The sequence below is a fragment of the Charadrius vociferus genome, unplaced genomic scaffold (assembly GCF_000708025.1).
Source record: "Charadrius vociferus isolate BGI_N301 unplaced genomic scaffold, ASM70802v2 scaffold2, whole genome shotgun sequence".
In the NCBI taxonomy this organism is placed as follows: Eukaryota; Metazoa; Chordata; class Aves; order Charadriiformes; family Charadriidae; genus Charadrius; species Charadrius vociferus.
In genome coordinates this window covers 2,400,981-2,418,299 of record NW_009647595.1, presented here as the reverse complement: position 1 = coordinate 2,418,299, position 17,319 = coordinate 2,400,981, and the positions used below count along the sequence as shown (strand labels likewise).

At 41.1% G+C, this 17,319-nt stretch overlaps 1 protein-coding gene across 2 annotated transcripts in view; it reads left to right on the top strand.

Annotated features, from left to right (window-relative positions):
- Positions 1-15,588, top strand: part of ENPP2 (ectonucleotide pyrophosphatase/phosphodiesterase 2) — a 59,231-nt gene extending 43,643 nt beyond the window's left edge. Inside the window, exons 17-27 of one of the 2 annotated variants that reach the window (XM_009880992.1) lie at positions 567-654; positions 809-896; positions 1,762-1,934; positions 2,043-2,051; positions 2,219-2,270; positions 4,807-4,943; positions 5,409-5,544; positions 6,721-6,798; positions 9,330-9,462; positions 10,085-10,241; positions 14,985-15,588. In XM_009880992.1, the coding sequence (XP_009879294.1) occupies positions 567-654; positions 809-896; positions 1,762-1,934; positions 2,043-2,051; positions 2,219-2,270; positions 4,807-4,943; positions 5,409-5,544; positions 6,721-6,798; positions 9,330-9,462; positions 10,085-10,241; positions 14,985-15,155 (1,222 nt within the window). In that variant the 3' untranslated portion in view covers positions 15,156-15,588. The remainder of the gene's footprint in view (positions 1-566; positions 655-808; positions 897-1,761; positions 1,935-2,042; positions 2,052-2,218; positions 2,271-4,806; positions 4,944-5,408; positions 5,545-6,720; positions 6,799-9,329; positions 9,463-10,084; positions 10,242-14,984) is intronic. The other variant, XM_009880993.1, reaches the window with a different exon arrangement.
- The last annotated feature ends 1,731 nt before the right edge of the window (positions 15,589-17,319 follow it).

Here is a 17,319-nt window from a genome sequence, read left to right as displayed (position 1 = left end):
CCACATATTTTGTAAAAAAATACTCAGTAACAACCTGATAATCAGCATTCCTATGATACAGCACTTATTTTCTCAGCTATTTATCTTCATTACAGTATTTCTCTTTTCCCTCCAGCTTTGTTTCTGTTCCCAATTTCTGATTATTGGGTGGAAGGCAAACAGGTGAAAGGACTTTATAGCATCGTATGACATTTGCAGCATTGTAACATCACAAAAGTGCTTTCTTAGAAACCTGTGTTGGCCTTTTGAGGATTGGAATAGTATGGTCCAAAATACCACCAGTCTGTAGGAAATGAATGAGAAAGCCTGAGAAAATAAGTAAATAGATGCTAAGGTTGTAATCTATGAGTAAGAGTTGGGTCTTAGGTTTGTATCCTCTTATAGTGGGAGCAGAGGGAGAAACCCTGGGGTTGTTGGATGAGCCTGCAGTCCCCACTACTGCTATTCAAGAAAGACGAGCAATGCTCTGCCGTGTCACCTTATTCTTCCTACCCCTGAAGTGTGCTGTCGGGTCAGCCACCATACCTACACCTTCGAGGAAACTTTCTAACAATTTTTCAATTTAGGAAAGCTGTGGATGTTTACAAGAAACCAACGGGAAAATGTTTCTTCCATGGAGACCATGGCTATGACAACAAGATAAACAGCATGCAGGTATGAGCAATGCAGTAACCTTTGTGAGGGGATTACTGAAGGCAGAAGAAATTGGAGGTGTCTAAAATATAAGTATTCACTGAAAAAAAAACCCTGTCTTTAAATGTTCTTCTTTTGGTTTTTTCTCTCCTTTCTTTTTTTTTTTTTTTTTAAGACTGTCTTTATAGGTTATGGTCCTACATTCAAATACAAGACCAAAGTACCTCCTTTTGAAAATATTGAACTTTACAACGTCATGTGTGGTAAGTTACCTGCTTGAGAAATTGCAAGAGAAACATGCTGCTTTAGCTAAAAGGACTTCATTTAGGCACCTGGTAGCTCATGAGCTGACTTCCTCCCACTGCCCCTTCCCCATTACCCCTTTCCCAAGCACTTGCCTTTTGGCCAGGAGGGCTGAAGGCACTTCTCAGGAGCCTCAGTTGGCTATACTGGCCAATAAAGGGGGGTTACCATAGTTTTGGTGTGTGCAGCTTGGCAGAGATCGAATGCACACCACTACAGCACGTGGTGTCCACAGCTCGGAGCCTAGGAAGGAGATTTCTGTTCAGAGGCTGCTTCTGCACCTGCATGTCTTATGGAGTAACTCAGAGGCATGACTTAGTTTTCTATGACGTCTCCTGGCACGATTATGTTTTCTACACTCCTACTGTAGCCATGAAGCAGAATCTGATGAGGTATATAGGTATTCATTATGATATTTTCTTTAATACTGATTTTCCAGGGTAAAAAAACTTTTTAGCTGAAGGTGTAATTCACTTATTTAGTTTCTTTTTTTCAAACATGAAATACCAAAAAGGTAATTATCCCTTATCTCTAAAGCAGGTGACTAATAACACCACGTTCTGGGTGGGTGGTGTAAAGGCAACATATGTACTGTGGGTTTGCACTGGAAGCTGTAGGAGTCATAAAGATCACCATAGTATTCAGACAGCATTTGCAATTTTATGATTTGGAAAAAAAGTTAGCCTTTTTATTACATTAAAAGCATTCATTAACATGTCATGGGTGTAAACAGTATTGAAAATAAATATCTTAACTCAGTAGACATGCTGCTGCATACACGTTTGCAATCTAACCATCATTAATTTGTCTTTGGTGTTTTCATAGATCTGCTGGGATTAAAGCCTGCTCCCAATAATGGCACCCATGGAAGTTTAAATCACCTGCTGAGAGCCAATGTTTATAAACCGACGGTGCCAGATGAAGTTGCTAAACCACTCTATCCTGTTGCTCTACCTTCTGCATCAGATTTTGACATAGGATGTACATGTGATGATAAGGTAGGTGTTTAGGATCTGCTGATGCTTCCTCTCTTAGCAGTAGTTGCCTAGTGAAGTTGTAGCCATTTTATCTATTTTGAGAGGGTTTGATCTGTAAGAATTTCCCAGATCCTTCCTGTGAAGTATTTGTACCCTTTTGGAACAATTATGGCTTTTTATAAAACAGGAACCAAAAAAATGGTCAGTGTTTTATAGCAGTAGTTTTGTTTTGCTAGATGCCTAGTAAAACGAGATGTCAGAATGCTCCAGCGATCCTAATCTTGTTCCTTTTTTCTCTTCTTGAGAAGAACAAGTTGGATGAACTCAACAAGCGCTTTCATGTCAAGGGAACAGAAGGTAAGACCCTGGTACTTTGGTTAATTTAAAAAAAAAAAAATAAATAAAAAGTTTGCATCATTGATACCAGCCAAACTGCTGCTTTGGTTTAGTTAATGTGTAGTAAACCGTCTTTTCAAGTAACTGTCAAAATAGCACATAAACATACATGAGATAGATACATGAGCAAGAGTAACTGCTGCTCATGTGAGGAAGTGCACACTATCTTTTGCTGTAACCAGGACTAAAGTATTGCTCAAAGTGACAGGAGTTTTAGCTCTTCTTTTCCATCACTGTTAGGAGGCTTGATCTCCACTGTGGAAGTGGAGAGATGAGGAAAGGAGAGGGAGCACGAGGCAGTGTTCCACTCAACCGCAAACGACAGATGGGGTAAAAAACATAGACCCCATCTGCACACTGTGTTTTACCTGTACTCTTCAGGCTTAGGTTTCACAAAGTCAGCGTTAGACAGGATCGTACAGCTGCTTTGACAATCCCTGTCTGGGTCATTAATGCTTGAGTTTTAGGCTGCGGGTTATCCACTGAAACAAGTGCAGAAACGCTCTGCTGGTTCAGGGATGCTCAGCGCGATTCTGTCCCTCATCAGCATTCGAGTCAATGTTACTCCCAGGAGAAAGCATCCGCTGCTCTCCTGGACGCTCATTCCTGCACCCTCCCTGCTGCATTCCAGCGCTGACATTGTGTGGCTGCACTCTCAGCTGCGGCAGGGCTGTGCTCCAGGTTAAAACGTAGCAATAGGACCAGAGGGGAGGGGATGGGAACCGCTTTTCTGAGCAGCAATACTGACTGAAAGGCACAGCAAAGCACAGCTTTCCTTCTCGCAGCTGTGAGCTTGGTTCGGCAGACCATTTGCAGTTTTTCCCTCACCATAACAATTGCCAAATTAGCAAATTCTGATGTGTTGAGTGCTGGACTTTGGAGATACTTCAAATCATATTGCTCAGATGACTAAGGAGATATTTTTTTTTTTTAATTCCCTCGTGAAGCTACTTCTTCAGTTTTTCTGTTGTGAACAGGCAAAGCAGCCTATGCTTTGGTTGCTAGAGGTGAAATTATTCCTTTTCTTTGAGTTAAATGGCCTTTCTGCAGCTTTCATCTTGTTAAACAGATTTTTCCAATTAATGAAGAGCTAGTCCCTGCTGTGGCAGTTTCTGGCATCAGGAAAAAACACCCTCACCATTGTACTCCTAGATATCTCAATGTCTTTATTTTGGTTTAAGGTTTTGATGCTTCTTCACTTCATTAGTATAAAAATAGTATTTTTGATGTATTTAAAGATACAAGCATTTAAACCAATTTCACTTGCTTGCTTGTAATCGTCTGTTAAGTGGAATGAAGTGCCCCTTAATTAAACAACAAGCAGTTCTGCGATGTGCAAGTTATTTTGTTGTATTTTATGACAGGCTGTAGCACCTGTTTATGGATTTTCCTGCATTTAGTTGGTGATTCCCTTCTCCCTCATGGTGTACCATGTATATTTAGCCAATGTTGTTATTCACATGCAGAAGAAAAATAATCCTTCAGCTTCTCTTTAATAAAGCACGTTTGTCATCTTTGTCCTTAGACAAGGATTTTCCTACTTTTCTTTCTTGTGTCCTATAAAAATATCCTCTGTTTGGACTCAAACACTAATAAAACACGCCTTTTTCTTTTGGGTTAAAAGCCTGACTGTGAGCAGTGTTAGGCTGCTTTCCTTGTTTCTATATTTTGATTTCCAAAAGTGAGCCAAGCCTGTTTGCCAAATGGTTATCAAAATCAATGAACCGTGCAGCACAATGGAAGATTAGCCAGGAAATTTATTTTTCTTTTATCTCTTTCAGTGATGTTTTTGTCTTTTTATAAGCAAACCTGTCAGAGGTATCTAATGACATTTAACCATAATATGTCACCCAGACAGAAGAAAAGCGAGTTTCACAGAGTTGGAGATACCTTTTGTAGCCAAAGTTAGGAAAAGGGTCGGTTTGTTTCTTTCTTTTCTTTGATATTACTGACAGAAAATAGCACATCAGACTTCAGAACATCATCTGTATCAGCCAAGTGGAAAAAGTACTCTTTTAGTGAGAGAGCACTTGTGCCTCTCTTTAGCAAGGGACTTTACAAAAAACATGGGAAGGACAGAAAGTCTGGAGAAGAGTGGCTGGAGTGATAGGATAGGGGCTGATTTAAAGCTACAAAAAAAAATGCTTATCACCTCACGTGTGACTGAAAGGTGGATACAAAGATCCTTGTGGAGTCTCCTGTGCTTGGGGAAACGCCCTCTCCCCATGCTATGACCCCAAAAAGCTTTCAAGTGTAGAAGGGACTTCTAACCTCAAAGTGGGTTGTGAGCCAGGAACGGGATTCACAACCAAAAGTATCGAAGAACTGCTGCTCTCTCTGTTACAGGATTTCCTTAGCAGTTATTCAGAGTCAGTATCCTATTAAGGATCACTGTAAAATCAGCATGTGTTGGAAAGCCAACCCCCCCACCCACCTTTTTTTTTCATCTTTAAGGCTTTCAGTAATAAATGTAAATATAATTTCTTCTGATCTGTAGAGAAGCATCTACTATATGGGCGCCCCGCAGTGCTGTACCGCACAAAGTACAATATCTTGCATCACCATGACTTTGAAAGTGGCTACAGTGAAACATTCCTAATGCCTCTCTGGACATCCTACACTATTTCCAAACAGGTCAGTTTTGTCTTTGCTCTTGGAAAGTACTTAAAAATCCTGGGGAAATCTGTTTGGTATCATTATTCCTTTATTCCTAAATTTCCTCTTGGCCAAGTAGAGTTTCCCACCAGTAATTATGTCAAATACCATTGAAAGCAATGCCAAAATCCCTTTTTTTCCTTAAGGAGGAAAGAGCTTTTCTGTTCCCATTTTAATTTTCTTTCTAAATTTTGCTCATTGGGTGTTTGGTTTATTATGACAGCATAATCAGCGGTTTCACTTGAATTATTTCCCATGGTGACTTCTGTTACCTGAAGGAGGGGCTCTGCAGCAGATACAGGACTTGATTTTAGAGCTGGGTGGTTTATTTTACTCCACACAAGGCCTTCCATCTAATCTGTCGACTATATAAAATTGTTTCCTTTTGGCTACAAATGCTGGAATTACCTTTCTGGTCATTTCTGTGTATGTTCCTCAATGCAGGCAGAGGTATCAGGTGTCCCTGAGCATCTGGCCAGCTGTGTGAGACCCGACCTCCGGATTTCTCCAGGAAACAGTCAGAGCTGCGCAGCCTACAGAGGCGACAAACAGCTCTCGTATGGCTTCCTTTTCCCTCCGCGTAAGTTCAGATAGCTTTTTAATACCTAGAGGTTTTGTGATCCTCTTTTTTGTTATGAAAAATCTTAGGTGTAAAAAAAATCTTCCCACCAAATATAAACAAACTAAGGGGTTTTTTTGAGATTGTTGGGAAAGAATATAGGTAGGAATGGTTTAATTTCTGCTGCTCTGAGCTGATTTTTCCTCCGTGATGTCTTCTCAGAGGAGCTGCATCTGCACTGGTGTCATATAAGGGGCTAAATGGGATGGATACATTATTCTTGCTGAGGACCAAGGGCCTAATGCCAAAAGTCACCATCATGGCTGTGGTCTGTCAGCTCCATGAGAGATGTTCCAAACTGGTGCCCACCTTCACGCACCAAAAGAGTGAAGTGTCCCAGTTTAGTTAATAACAACTAAGGTGAACACAGATTTGTACAGAGTAGGAGTACAAGCTAGAAGACAATCTTCAAAAGCTGGTCCTTTAAAGTCAGTGGATAGATCCAGCTTATATGAACAGGGAATCTAGTCAGAGTTTTTAATTCCAACAGCAGAAAGGTAAACATGTATTTAATTTATAAATCCATTTAGGCTGTTGCATACTATGAAAAATTTTGCCATCCTATAGAAACAGTGCTAGTACCTGTGTAAATGAGTGTCCTGGATTCTCCTGGTGCAGTAACATTGGTTCAGTCTTGGAGCAATGATCTAGGATTAGTAAATATCTAAGGGACACAACTGCCTCACAGCTGTGAACTTCATTTCTCTGCCTTCCACACTCAGTGGCTGAAAAGTTTTATGGTGGATTTCTGGTATGGAATTATTGGTGCAGAGGCTTGCTCAGAACTAGAAGAAAATCCTGCAGTTTGCTCTCTGGAAATTGTGTGTCTGTTTTGTAAAAGCCTTCCGAGAAGCTTTCTGACTTTTGACAGCGCAAAAATAGATGAACTATAAAAATATTTTGAAATGGTTGACAGTTAAAGCAAAGATAAAATCCTTGCCTTCCATGTCCAGCTGTCACATTAAAGTAAGGATGTTATGCATATAATGTGCACTTGTGAATATAGGATTGAAATTGCTGTTTAGATGACAGTATTCCTTTTGATTACTGTCTGAAGCCGTTTTTTAAAACATTTTTATGTTCATTTAGTTTCTGATATTTCATGTTATTAATATTCTTCTGGTTTATTGTTTTCAGAATTAAGTTCTTCTGCAGAAGCAAAATATGATGCTTTTCTAATAACAAATATCATTCCAATGTATCCTGCTTTCAAAAGTAAGTACCCTTTCCATGGCTTTATTCTCTTTCCCAACACTTTTTTAACGATATGTGTGTTGGACTATAGAATGATTTGATGAGGGAAGTTTAGAACATAAAGTTCAGTTACCCATAGCCAGCAGATAATACACACGGGCACCTGTATAGTTCTAGGTATGGGCAGGCAAAATGCCACAAGAAAGGCTTAATCTTTAAGAAAGGTTCATTTTCCTTGGTGATGGGCTAAGATAAGAGCACAGATGTGCTGTAGTGCAGCAATTTTGCTTGATACCACAGTAATTCAGTTTATGCAAGATAGTTCAGATTTTCTTGTCTGTAGCCCAAGTTAGTGCAGAAGGTACTTAGGAAACATGCTTTTACTTCTCAACACAAGCCTGGGAGTGTGCGCTTAGCATGTTGTTGTAGTTCAGGGACAAGTGATTATTTTTTTATTTTCTATTCATACCCTTAAGAGTGAGTCCAAACATATTTATTACCTATAAAGAAAAAGGAAGAGGAAACCAATTTATGGAAAATGAGGAATGACTTAAACCTGGCTGAAACATTCAGTGCTGCAGGGATATAGTATTAACTTTTCTTTTGTCTGCACATCCCTTTTCTCTCTAGTTTTGCCAAGAGGTAGGAAAACCATCAGACTATTCTGGTGGCATTTTTGGCTTGGCAGGAATTGAGGAGCCTTGGAAGAATCTCAAGAGCCTGTTCTTGTGAGATTTCCAATTCAGATTTTAGGCCAGAGAGGTTTGGATAAACATCAAAGCCTATGGGAGGCTTTTTCTTTTTAACCAGAAAAGAGTGTTTTTAACTGAAAAACCTCGGAGTAGGAACAAGTGGTGATGTTTGCTGGAAATTTGAGCAAAGGCACTTAACTGATTACAGAGTGCAAAATTATTGGGGATTTCCCACTCTCAAATCACTTCATAAAAATGCTCTTTATGCTAATGTTAGTCTAAGCGAATTAGCTGAGCTGCTAATCACAGGAGAACAACCCACCACCAGCAGCTCATTTTGTCTAGTGGCCTTCGTCTTCAGCACAAGTGGGTGAAGGATTCCCTGAGAACAAATGCTGGAGATAATATCATTCCTGGGGAGTTACGAAGTGGGCGCGTTGCAGTGTAGAGAGCTGATTATAAACTATTTATACAGAGCTTTTTCCACAACAGGGAAAATAGCAAGCGACAGCTTTATGCTATGCTGGCTTTGGTGGCAGTGTTGCCTGGAGAGGTCCCCTCCTCTGCTTTGTTTTTTTAACTCACTGTCCCATCCAATTCTCCCAGGCAATAATTCTGTATCCATCTTTTCTGTAGTGAGTCCGGCTTAAGCAGCTCCCGCTTTCCTGGAGTGTCCAGACGATGCCCCCGGGCCGGCCCCCCACTGCAGTGGCGTTGCTGTTTGCATGGCTGCTGGGGAGCCCAAGTGGGGAACTGATTCAGCTGGAAAACCAGGGGTGGTGCAGAGGAGGGGGAGCTTTCCTTTTGGGGCTATTTTTGTTGTTAAGGCTGATGCACTGGAGGAGCGAGCAGCTGGAGGAGTGCTATTGCAAAGTGGTTACTGCAGCTGAGGTTCTTGTTAGACCATTGCTGGTGGGGCCCTCTGCATCAGCCCGAGGGGGGAGTTCACGTGGCACTGAGCAGGCTCAGGACAAGGCATACCTGGGGCACTTGCTGAGGCTGTCGTTGCTGTCAGCACTGGGGAACCGTGGACTTAACGGTCTGAGCTGGCAAGACAAAAGTTAAACTTTTACAAGTTTGAGATGCTCTGTTTACACACACTTCTGTTAGTGTTAAAATAAAAAGGTAAAAAAAACTACAACCAAAGAAAAGAATGATGTAACTGGAGATTCCAGTGTGTTTCTTAACTTGTTAAGGGTGACGCGGGTGTGGTAGGAGAAAGAGTATCATGCTCTTCCCAAAAGTTGCTGTAATGAGATGCCACGCCATGATTTGGTCATCCTTGACGTACCTAATTTTAAAAGTCAGATATTTTGTATCCAAGAAGAATTTAACTGGAAGAATATGACCTTTGTACTTCCCTTTCTTTTAACACATTTGCATTTTTCTTTTTATCGTGGTGCTGTTTCCTTTCTAGAATTAAAAAACAAAACAAAACAAAAAACCCCAGAACCATTCCCTGCGATTAGATAAGAAAGACAAAGGAATTGTTTACAGGCACATCAAAAACGTGTGAATAGCTGTTTCTACTACTTGGTGAAGGAACAGCAGGCTCTCTGTGCAGTGTCTATGGCAATGCCAGCCTGGCAGTGGTACCGTGCATTTCCTTTATCACTGGTTGGGGAAAAAATCAACAGAGAACAAAGAAGTCTGAATAGACTTTATTGACCAAACTGAATGAAGCCGCAGTAAATCTGTAATGCTTAGCCTTTGATTTCCCCTGCCATTGTGTGAATGATGTCTACTGGATTTTTATTTTCAGGAAAAAAAATATGTTTGTAATCTTGACTTGTTTTGTCTTATCCAAATTTTGGTGTGTTTTATTTTTTGGTGTGGTTTTTTTTTTTTTTTCCCTCACAGAGGTATGGAATTATTTCCAAAGGGTTTTGGTGAAGAGATATGCCACTGAACGAAATGGAGTCAATGTTATAAGTGGGCCAATCTTTGACTATGACTATGATGGTTTACATGACACACCTGACAAAATAAAACAGTAAGAGTTTGCCTTTAAATTGGTTTGCTGTTGCTTCCCTTAATGGTGGCTTTATCTTAAACAATTTATTATCTGCACTTTATTCGATTTTTTGGAGGAGATGTAATTTTCTAGCTCTTTCTAAAACTATTGTTCCTCAGGACTGAATGCCCTGTAGAGAGGACAGTGGTAAAATAAGGAAATGGCAATTCAGCAGGTAACTGCTCACCTTGACTTTGAAATTAAGTGTTCGTTCATCCTTGAGATGAAGCTGAATTATCGTCCAAATCACCTATTTTCTCTAAAATTCTCCAGAACTTAAGAGTTGACAACTGCATACCAGAGCAAACCATAGCAGTGCTATTGAGTTAGATACTCAAGCCTTTTGTTAATTCAGTAATGCTCTCTCTCTGTGTCCCTGAACTGAAGAAGCCTTTCAGCACTGCTGTGTGGTATTTCTAAAACACACTATCAAAACATGAGCTGATTGAATGCTCATTTTCAGACAGTGTCTAGCAGTCAAACACATCTCAACAACATACGTGCGTCCTCACATGTAGGGGAGTAAAGACCATGCTGTTTGTGTAACCTTCTTCCAAAGAGGTTTATCCTTTGTGGATAAATGTTTGCTTTATTCCCTCAGGTTTGTGGAAGGCAGTGCCATCCCCGTTCCTACTCATTACTATGCCATCATAACCAGCTGCTTAGATTTCACTCAGCCAGCCGACAAGTGTGATGGACCACTCTCCGTTCTCTCGTACATCCTTCCCCACCGGCCTGACAATGACGAGAGCTGCAATGTAAGTTCTGCTGCAGTCTGTAGTCCCATGGTAAATATGTCCCTGGGACATGTGAAACCCCCTTACAGTTAGATATTTGTGCTCACTGATGTCTCGAATGAAAGGACAGGGTAGGAGTCTATCACGCGTCATGTTCAACTCATTAGACAAAGCACTCCTCCGTGATATTAAAGAAGATATGGAATTGTTACTGCATCTAAAGTTGTCTGGAAGAGCTGACATACAGCAGGTTGGCAGTAAACAACCTGTGGGCTTCTGTGTTTTGGCAGCCACTGTCAGTGTAACCTCAGAGCAGACTGGGGGGAGGCTGCGTGCATAGATGTACTGTGCTGGCAGCCAGCCTGCTGTTTTTACTGAGGTCTGTTTCCATATGCAGGTACAATATAGTCTGTCTGTTATGGCAGTCTGAGTGCATCAGACAGCATGATTACATCCAACCCACACAGTATTAAAACTATATGCTAAAACCTGCTGAGGGTAGAGTGCCAGCTCTTGCTGTTTCCAGAACATGTCTTGATTCAAGGGAAAAGTTTGGATTCTCATTACCAGAGATGACCAGACACCCTCCTGGTTGGTTTCCTATCTTTCTTTAGGGTACAAGATCCTATAGTGTAAGAATCTTGGTGACGTACAAAGGCTTCAGTCTGATCAGTGCTGCATACAGAAAGTAACACGAGCACTGGGCAGATGATCCTGCGTCAGGAGAGCGGTCAGGTCCCCACGGACTCCAGTGCTCTGCAAGGACAGCAGTCCTCCCAGGCAGCTGTATTTAGACTTGTCCTTCCGCCTGAACTTGTTCTCCCATTACACAGCTGTGCGGATTCCTGCACACAGACGCTTCACTATAGGCTGCCAGGAGACCGTTTCCTGAATGAACGCATTAATGTTATGAATTTTGTATTGGCACAAAAAGTTGAGACTCCTATTCCAGCTACAGGCAGAAATAGTCATTCCAACTCTGTATACGATTCACCTGGAACACTGTCTCTTTCTCATTCATCAAACATCGCCTGCTTTCAGGTCCCTCTTTTTAAAATCATGCTTTTGGAGCAGTATCCCTCTTGCTTGAGCAGGTCTGGCTTCCCCCTGCTTAGTCTCTTAACTGCTTTGGGCAGAGATGTCTTCCACCAGAAGTCTCGGAAAGTCCTACGTATATATATTTCATCGTGGTTTTTCTCTGGACTGCTTTCCTCTGAATCAAGATCCAGTTGGTGATCTGGTAGTTACTAATCTGGCAGTTATTAGTGCCTCTGTCCTTGTATCTCTGCCCATATGTAATTTTATGACAAAGTCAATTTTTTTCCTCCCTATATTAAATGTCATGGTCCTCTTAAACTGCTGAAATCTTTTTTTATGAACTATTAGAATAATGGCCTTTTACTCTTTGATTTTTAATATTCCAACCCAGACTTCTTTTCTCTGTAGGTCATGCTACTTATAGTGTATATATTTACAGTTTTGGGATGAACTTCAGCGCTACTACAAGGTCATTAGCAGATATTGATCTATGCTTTTTACGTGGCAAAGAACCACTCCAAAAATATTTAGATGTTGCTCTTGAATGAAAATGCAGTTAGGCAAAATTTTGCCAAATACAGTGTCAGTCTTACTTTTGCACATCGTGTTCCATCTTATTTATTCAAAGAAGTGATTGCGTAAAAGATCACATACTTCAAGGATGAAATGCCTGGGATAATATAGGAATTTTTCCTTAACATCTCCACAATTTCTTTTAAGATCTGAAGAAATATTAACTTTCCCTCCGCTCTGCTCTTGTTGCACACACTTTCTCTCTCTTCACACGGCCGTTGGAGAACACCACTACTCTTCTCATTTGAATTTGTTCCATTTCCAAACTGTGTTTATTCATGGTGAGGTTATACCCATTTATTCTTGTGTCAACATTTTTCTATGGCTTAAATAGCCCTTCACTGGGCTTCTTTGGGATTTACCCTAGTGATGATTTATGATGATTCTCAAGGCGTATACTTCTCTCTATTCATGGGAGACCCAGGATCTTTTTTGCTCTTCTTGTAAGACAGGATGAGCATTTTAGTTGCCTTCCTATGCATCTGTTCCAGTCTGATTTTTTATTTCTTTTTCTGGAACTTGAATGAGATAAAATACTCCAGCCGAGATCTCAAAATGAAAATTATTTTCTTTCCACTGGACACAACTCCTCTGATACTATCTAGGATTTGCTTTTTCCATAGCTGTTTTATAATGGTGGCTCACAATCATGCACAACCAGTACACCCAGGTCCTTCTCTTCTATCTGCTGTTTCACCTGAGAAGCTCCCAGCTTAGCAGAAATTGTTTGCTGTCAGTGTGGATAACCCAATTTCATACCATACCAGGGACTCCCACATCTGCATCCTCCAGTATGCTATTCCAGTCTTCCTCAGCATTGGTAGGAGCTCCCAATTGTTTGGGTTTCTTCTTAACTAGCCCACTAATGACCTTGGCACAAAATCCATGTACAAAAACATTACACAAAATCCTTTCCTAGACTAAAGCTGGAGGAACCCTACTAGAAACTTCCTCCAGGCCACTCTTTTCTCTTTCAGCAAAACCTTTAAATTCTCTTTTAATAAGTGAGTTCCTCACCTACCTGTCTACACTCTGATCATGTTCAGCTTCCCAGCTAATAATCTGATAGCCAGAGAGATTCTTTTGTCCAGAGTATCTGGTATCTTTTCCAGTGGATTTTAGGTTAGCCTCCTAATTGATTGCCTATTTCTATTTACTTGCATGTTTTCAATTGTTATTTTCTCCTTCAAAGACTCACTGTACTATTGAGGTGAGACTAACCAGCACAGATGGATAAAACTATCGTTCACTTAATTCCTTGTTCTGCAGTAATATAATACCATGTTAGCTGATCACTGTGTTTAAAATCCTTGCTGCTGGACCTGAGGTTTCATGGGCCAGTTGTGAAATGGGAAAACTAAAACCTAGATCAGTTGATTGATTTTCTGGGGTCATGCAAATGCTGTCTTGCTGGACTCAGTTTAAAACCAACCTCACAGTCCTGTGATTTATTCATGTTACTGAACTTTTGCAAACTCGTAGGAGTCTTCCTTGTATTCAAAAAAGTGGGCTTTGCTTAGCAATGGGACTTGCCTCTGTGCTGTGTAAAATGCAGATTTCCTGCTCAGAAGGAAGGCTTGAAGACAACAGAAATGTCGTAGTGATTGCATTTGCAGTAATAACCCTGTTGAGGCCCATTTTGCAGACTAGCAACCTGACAGCTGGGCTGAAGGCTGAGCAAGGGGCTTCCTGCAGCCTCATGCTGCCAGGAGGTGTTCCTGGAGCTCTGCATCGCAGGCGAGGGGGAGCAAGCGGGCCATGCTCCCTTCTTTTCCCTTTTAAGCTGTACCTCTCTTTTCATGCTCCAGACTTGGTTTGGGGGCTCAGGTTGCCAGTGACATGGAGAGGAAAGTGGTTCTAGAGCTGAAAAGCTTGAAAGCAGACGAGAGCTGACTGGGTCACGGACGTTTGCTTTAGAGCAGCCGGCTATGACATAGCTGGTACTTCGTGTCCCCTCTGTGCAAACGATCGCACTCGCCCTCCCGGCCTTTGCAGGATGACCCACTGCCCGTGGCACATCGGCTGTGTTGGGTAGGCTTCTGGCATTGCTGCAGCGTAGTCTTGATCGGTGAGAGGCTCTTGCCGAGACAGGTAGAAAAGGGCTCATTTTCAGGAATAAGCCCAGAAATAGATTTTTATCAGCAAGATTTCCAAGTCACACACATGGAGTCCAAGTGCCTGGAGGCACAACCCTCCAATCCTAGCTTGCTTCCTGACACGGTGTAGATGTACCAGCCGGAGAGGGCAAAGGGGAAGAGTCCTGTTTGCTCTGTCCTTTTCCCACGTCTGCTCCCTGCCGTGCAAACCCCAGGGTTGGCTGCAATGCTCATGGGACATGTTGCTGGGCTGGTTAACGCACTCAAACGGCCAGTAACTGCAGTGTTTTTCAGGGCTGATTGTCTGATGTGCTAGTGAGTTACACTAGTTTGTGGATGGCTCCAGCCAAGTGCCAGAACTGGCACGAGGCATGGAGCAGGAGCAGTCACCTAAGAGAGATTACACCCACACAACCTGACCCTGATCACTCTAGCAGCATCACCTTCCTGATTTATTTTTTTTTTCCTTGTATTGGGAAAGGCTTAGTGAAAGCTTTTTTTCCATCAGTGATTAATATGTATGTTCTAATAACAGGATTTTACAGGTACCAACATAAACCATAGTCCCAACTGTGTAATGAATCATAATGGTCTCCTAGTAGTAAAGTGGAAAGATTAAAAGAATATTGTGTTAGATGAGGAGCTGGTCAGATGAGAACAATGTATAGGGGTAAGGTTCAAAGCTAAACAGTGTAGAGTTTGGGCTTTGGTAATACACAGCTGATTAATATGGAGCTCTTTCTGTAAGATGAAACAATACGTAGTGACCAATTAATCTAAAAGCATATGGCTGTTCTTTTGAAACACATGCAATATGGGGCCAGCTTTTTCTAGATGACTACAGTCGTAGTCTCAACCCCATCCTACAATGGGTCCTGAAATAAAACATCTTGCACATTAAGTTTCAAATCTATTTTCTTGGAACTTGTTTACCTCAGTCATTCTTGGATAGAGATTCTTCAAATAGACCCAATGTTTAGAAAAGTTGCATTTGCTCTTAGAGCAGATTTTTGACATGGCATGTTATAAAACCTTTTTTAAACCTTTTACATTTCAGAGCTTGGAGGATGAATCAAAGTGGGTTGAAGATCTTCTCAAGATGCACACTGCGCGTGTGCGTGACATCGAACAGCTCACAAGCTTGGACTTCTTCCGAAAGACCAGTCGCAGCTACACAGAAATTCTCTCCCTAAAGACATACCTGCATACGTTTGAAAGTGAAATTTAGCTTTCTAACCTTACTCAGTGCATCCTTTTATCATCTGGTGTATATTTTTATATTGTTTTTATATTTATTAATTTGAAACCAGGACATTAAAAATATTAGTATTTTAATCCTGTATCAAATCTTAAATATTAAACCCTTGTGTCATTTGTTTTGTTTCTCTAATGTTTAACATAGGTATGTCTCTTGGTTTATTTAGTAGCGCTTGTAATACTGCAGCTTGAGTCCTTACTCAGAGCTTTTAAGTGGTGCTGCAGGATTTGAAACGTGCATCAAGGAAATATTAATTTCCCATGCTCCTTTACCACACTTGTAGTCCTGTACTGTGTATCAAAATACCGAACATGTAAAATTACATTCATTTACTGTTAACAGACATATTTAAACCCTATAGACAAATAGCATCTTAAATATAATAAACCACACGTTCAGTTTTTATAATGTGTTTTGATTTCCTTTGACAGGGACATTCAGAGGGACTTGCGGGCAGCCAAGTGCTGCCACATCTCTTACTCTTCTGGCAGAGCCCTTCTCAAGAGCTTAGGTTTGCCAGGAAGAGGACTGCCAGGAGTTCAGGTACCCTGCCCTAGTACTCAGCAGTGAGACCATAAAACAGATGCCCACAGTAGTCATTACTGGTTAAGTTTTGCCATAGGGGCAGAGCTGGGAGAGTAGGTTGGTTGGTGTCATAAACTACCAGGGGTACCACACACTTGAGGCCACTTGGTCCAGCTCTGGAGCCATGGGGCGGATGCGAGGCGAAAACATCTGCCGTCACCAGTCAGGGTGTGTCACATCCCTTCTCCACCACCGCTGCTCTGGGCTGGTTCCTGGGAATACCTGTTCCATCATCTTTTGCTTTGACTTTGAGGGAAGCTGGCATAAGGCAGATGTGGAAGGAGGTGACATTGCTAAATACCCAGCAGTGGGCTTTTACTTGGGAGGAGAAAATATGATTTTTGTCATCCTGTCGTAATGGTCACAATATGTGGAGTTTTCCCCTAATCTGAGGCTGTTTGAGGCTGAATGCCAGCCCTCATTCTCAAAGGAAGCCCCTTGGCCTCATTGCAAGCATATAACTTACGGTGGTGTGAACCCCATATAGCGCATGTGATTTACAAGCATCAACTACCTGGTCAAGTGTGTATGTAGAGAATGGCCTGATAGGGCTTGGATAGCTTTTATAGAATGTGTATGGTATGGAGCATTAGCCTTAGTGTAGTCAGATGATGTAAAAGATAAAGTATTGTTTAGAATCCCTATTGAGGCTGAACCCACTAGTGGCACTAATACAAAGCCATCTCTTGGGATTACAGATTTTCCTCTCTTTACCAAAGTGGTTTGTGCCTATTTTCTCTTCGAGTTTTGCAAATGCTGCAGGGAAGCAGGAAGGGCTGGAAAGCATCTCAGCCATGTACACAGATGAATATCCAGGTCTACCTCCTCAGAAAAATTAATCTGGTACAATTTTAGCAACTTGCATTCTTGTAGCATCCATCTAAGAGAAAGTAGCAAACTGAAATTAATCTTGTTAACAATGATGATAAAGTTCTAGTGACTAATAGACAAAATTTTGTTATCCGAGGTGCCAAATTCTGTTTAAATTAGAAGAGTAAAAATCTTAAATGCTTTAAAATCCCCCCAAAATGTTAGGATGGAAATTCTAATAACTGCACAAAGCTCTGGGAAACATCCTATTCTTGCAACTTCAGAATTGTCTCTTGTGGTTGTCTGGTAGCACAGAAATATTTTTCTGTAAGCTTTTGGCAGGGCTTCCTGCCATGATAAACTTCATGTTCTTACATGTGCTACAAAAGGGTATTTCCTCTGGATTTAAAACAGTTTTCAGTTAAGACCTTATTTCTTCAACACCGACTTTAGCAATGATATAATGTGGTTGTTCATAAACTAAAGCGAAGACCACCGCTACTCTGTTGCTTTGACATTCATCTGTTGCTTTGTTTGTTTGTTTTCTTTAATTAAATCTCACAAATGATGTAATTCTTTCATTTTCTCCCTAAGTAAGACGACATTTATAGCAAAGGAACATTTAAGCTTGAAAGATACTCTTGTTCAGAGACGTTTACCTTTGAAATACAGTTAGTGGTGATTGTTGGGAGAGATGGTTTATCTCAGTTTCACTAAAGAATGACAATTAGCATGTAGG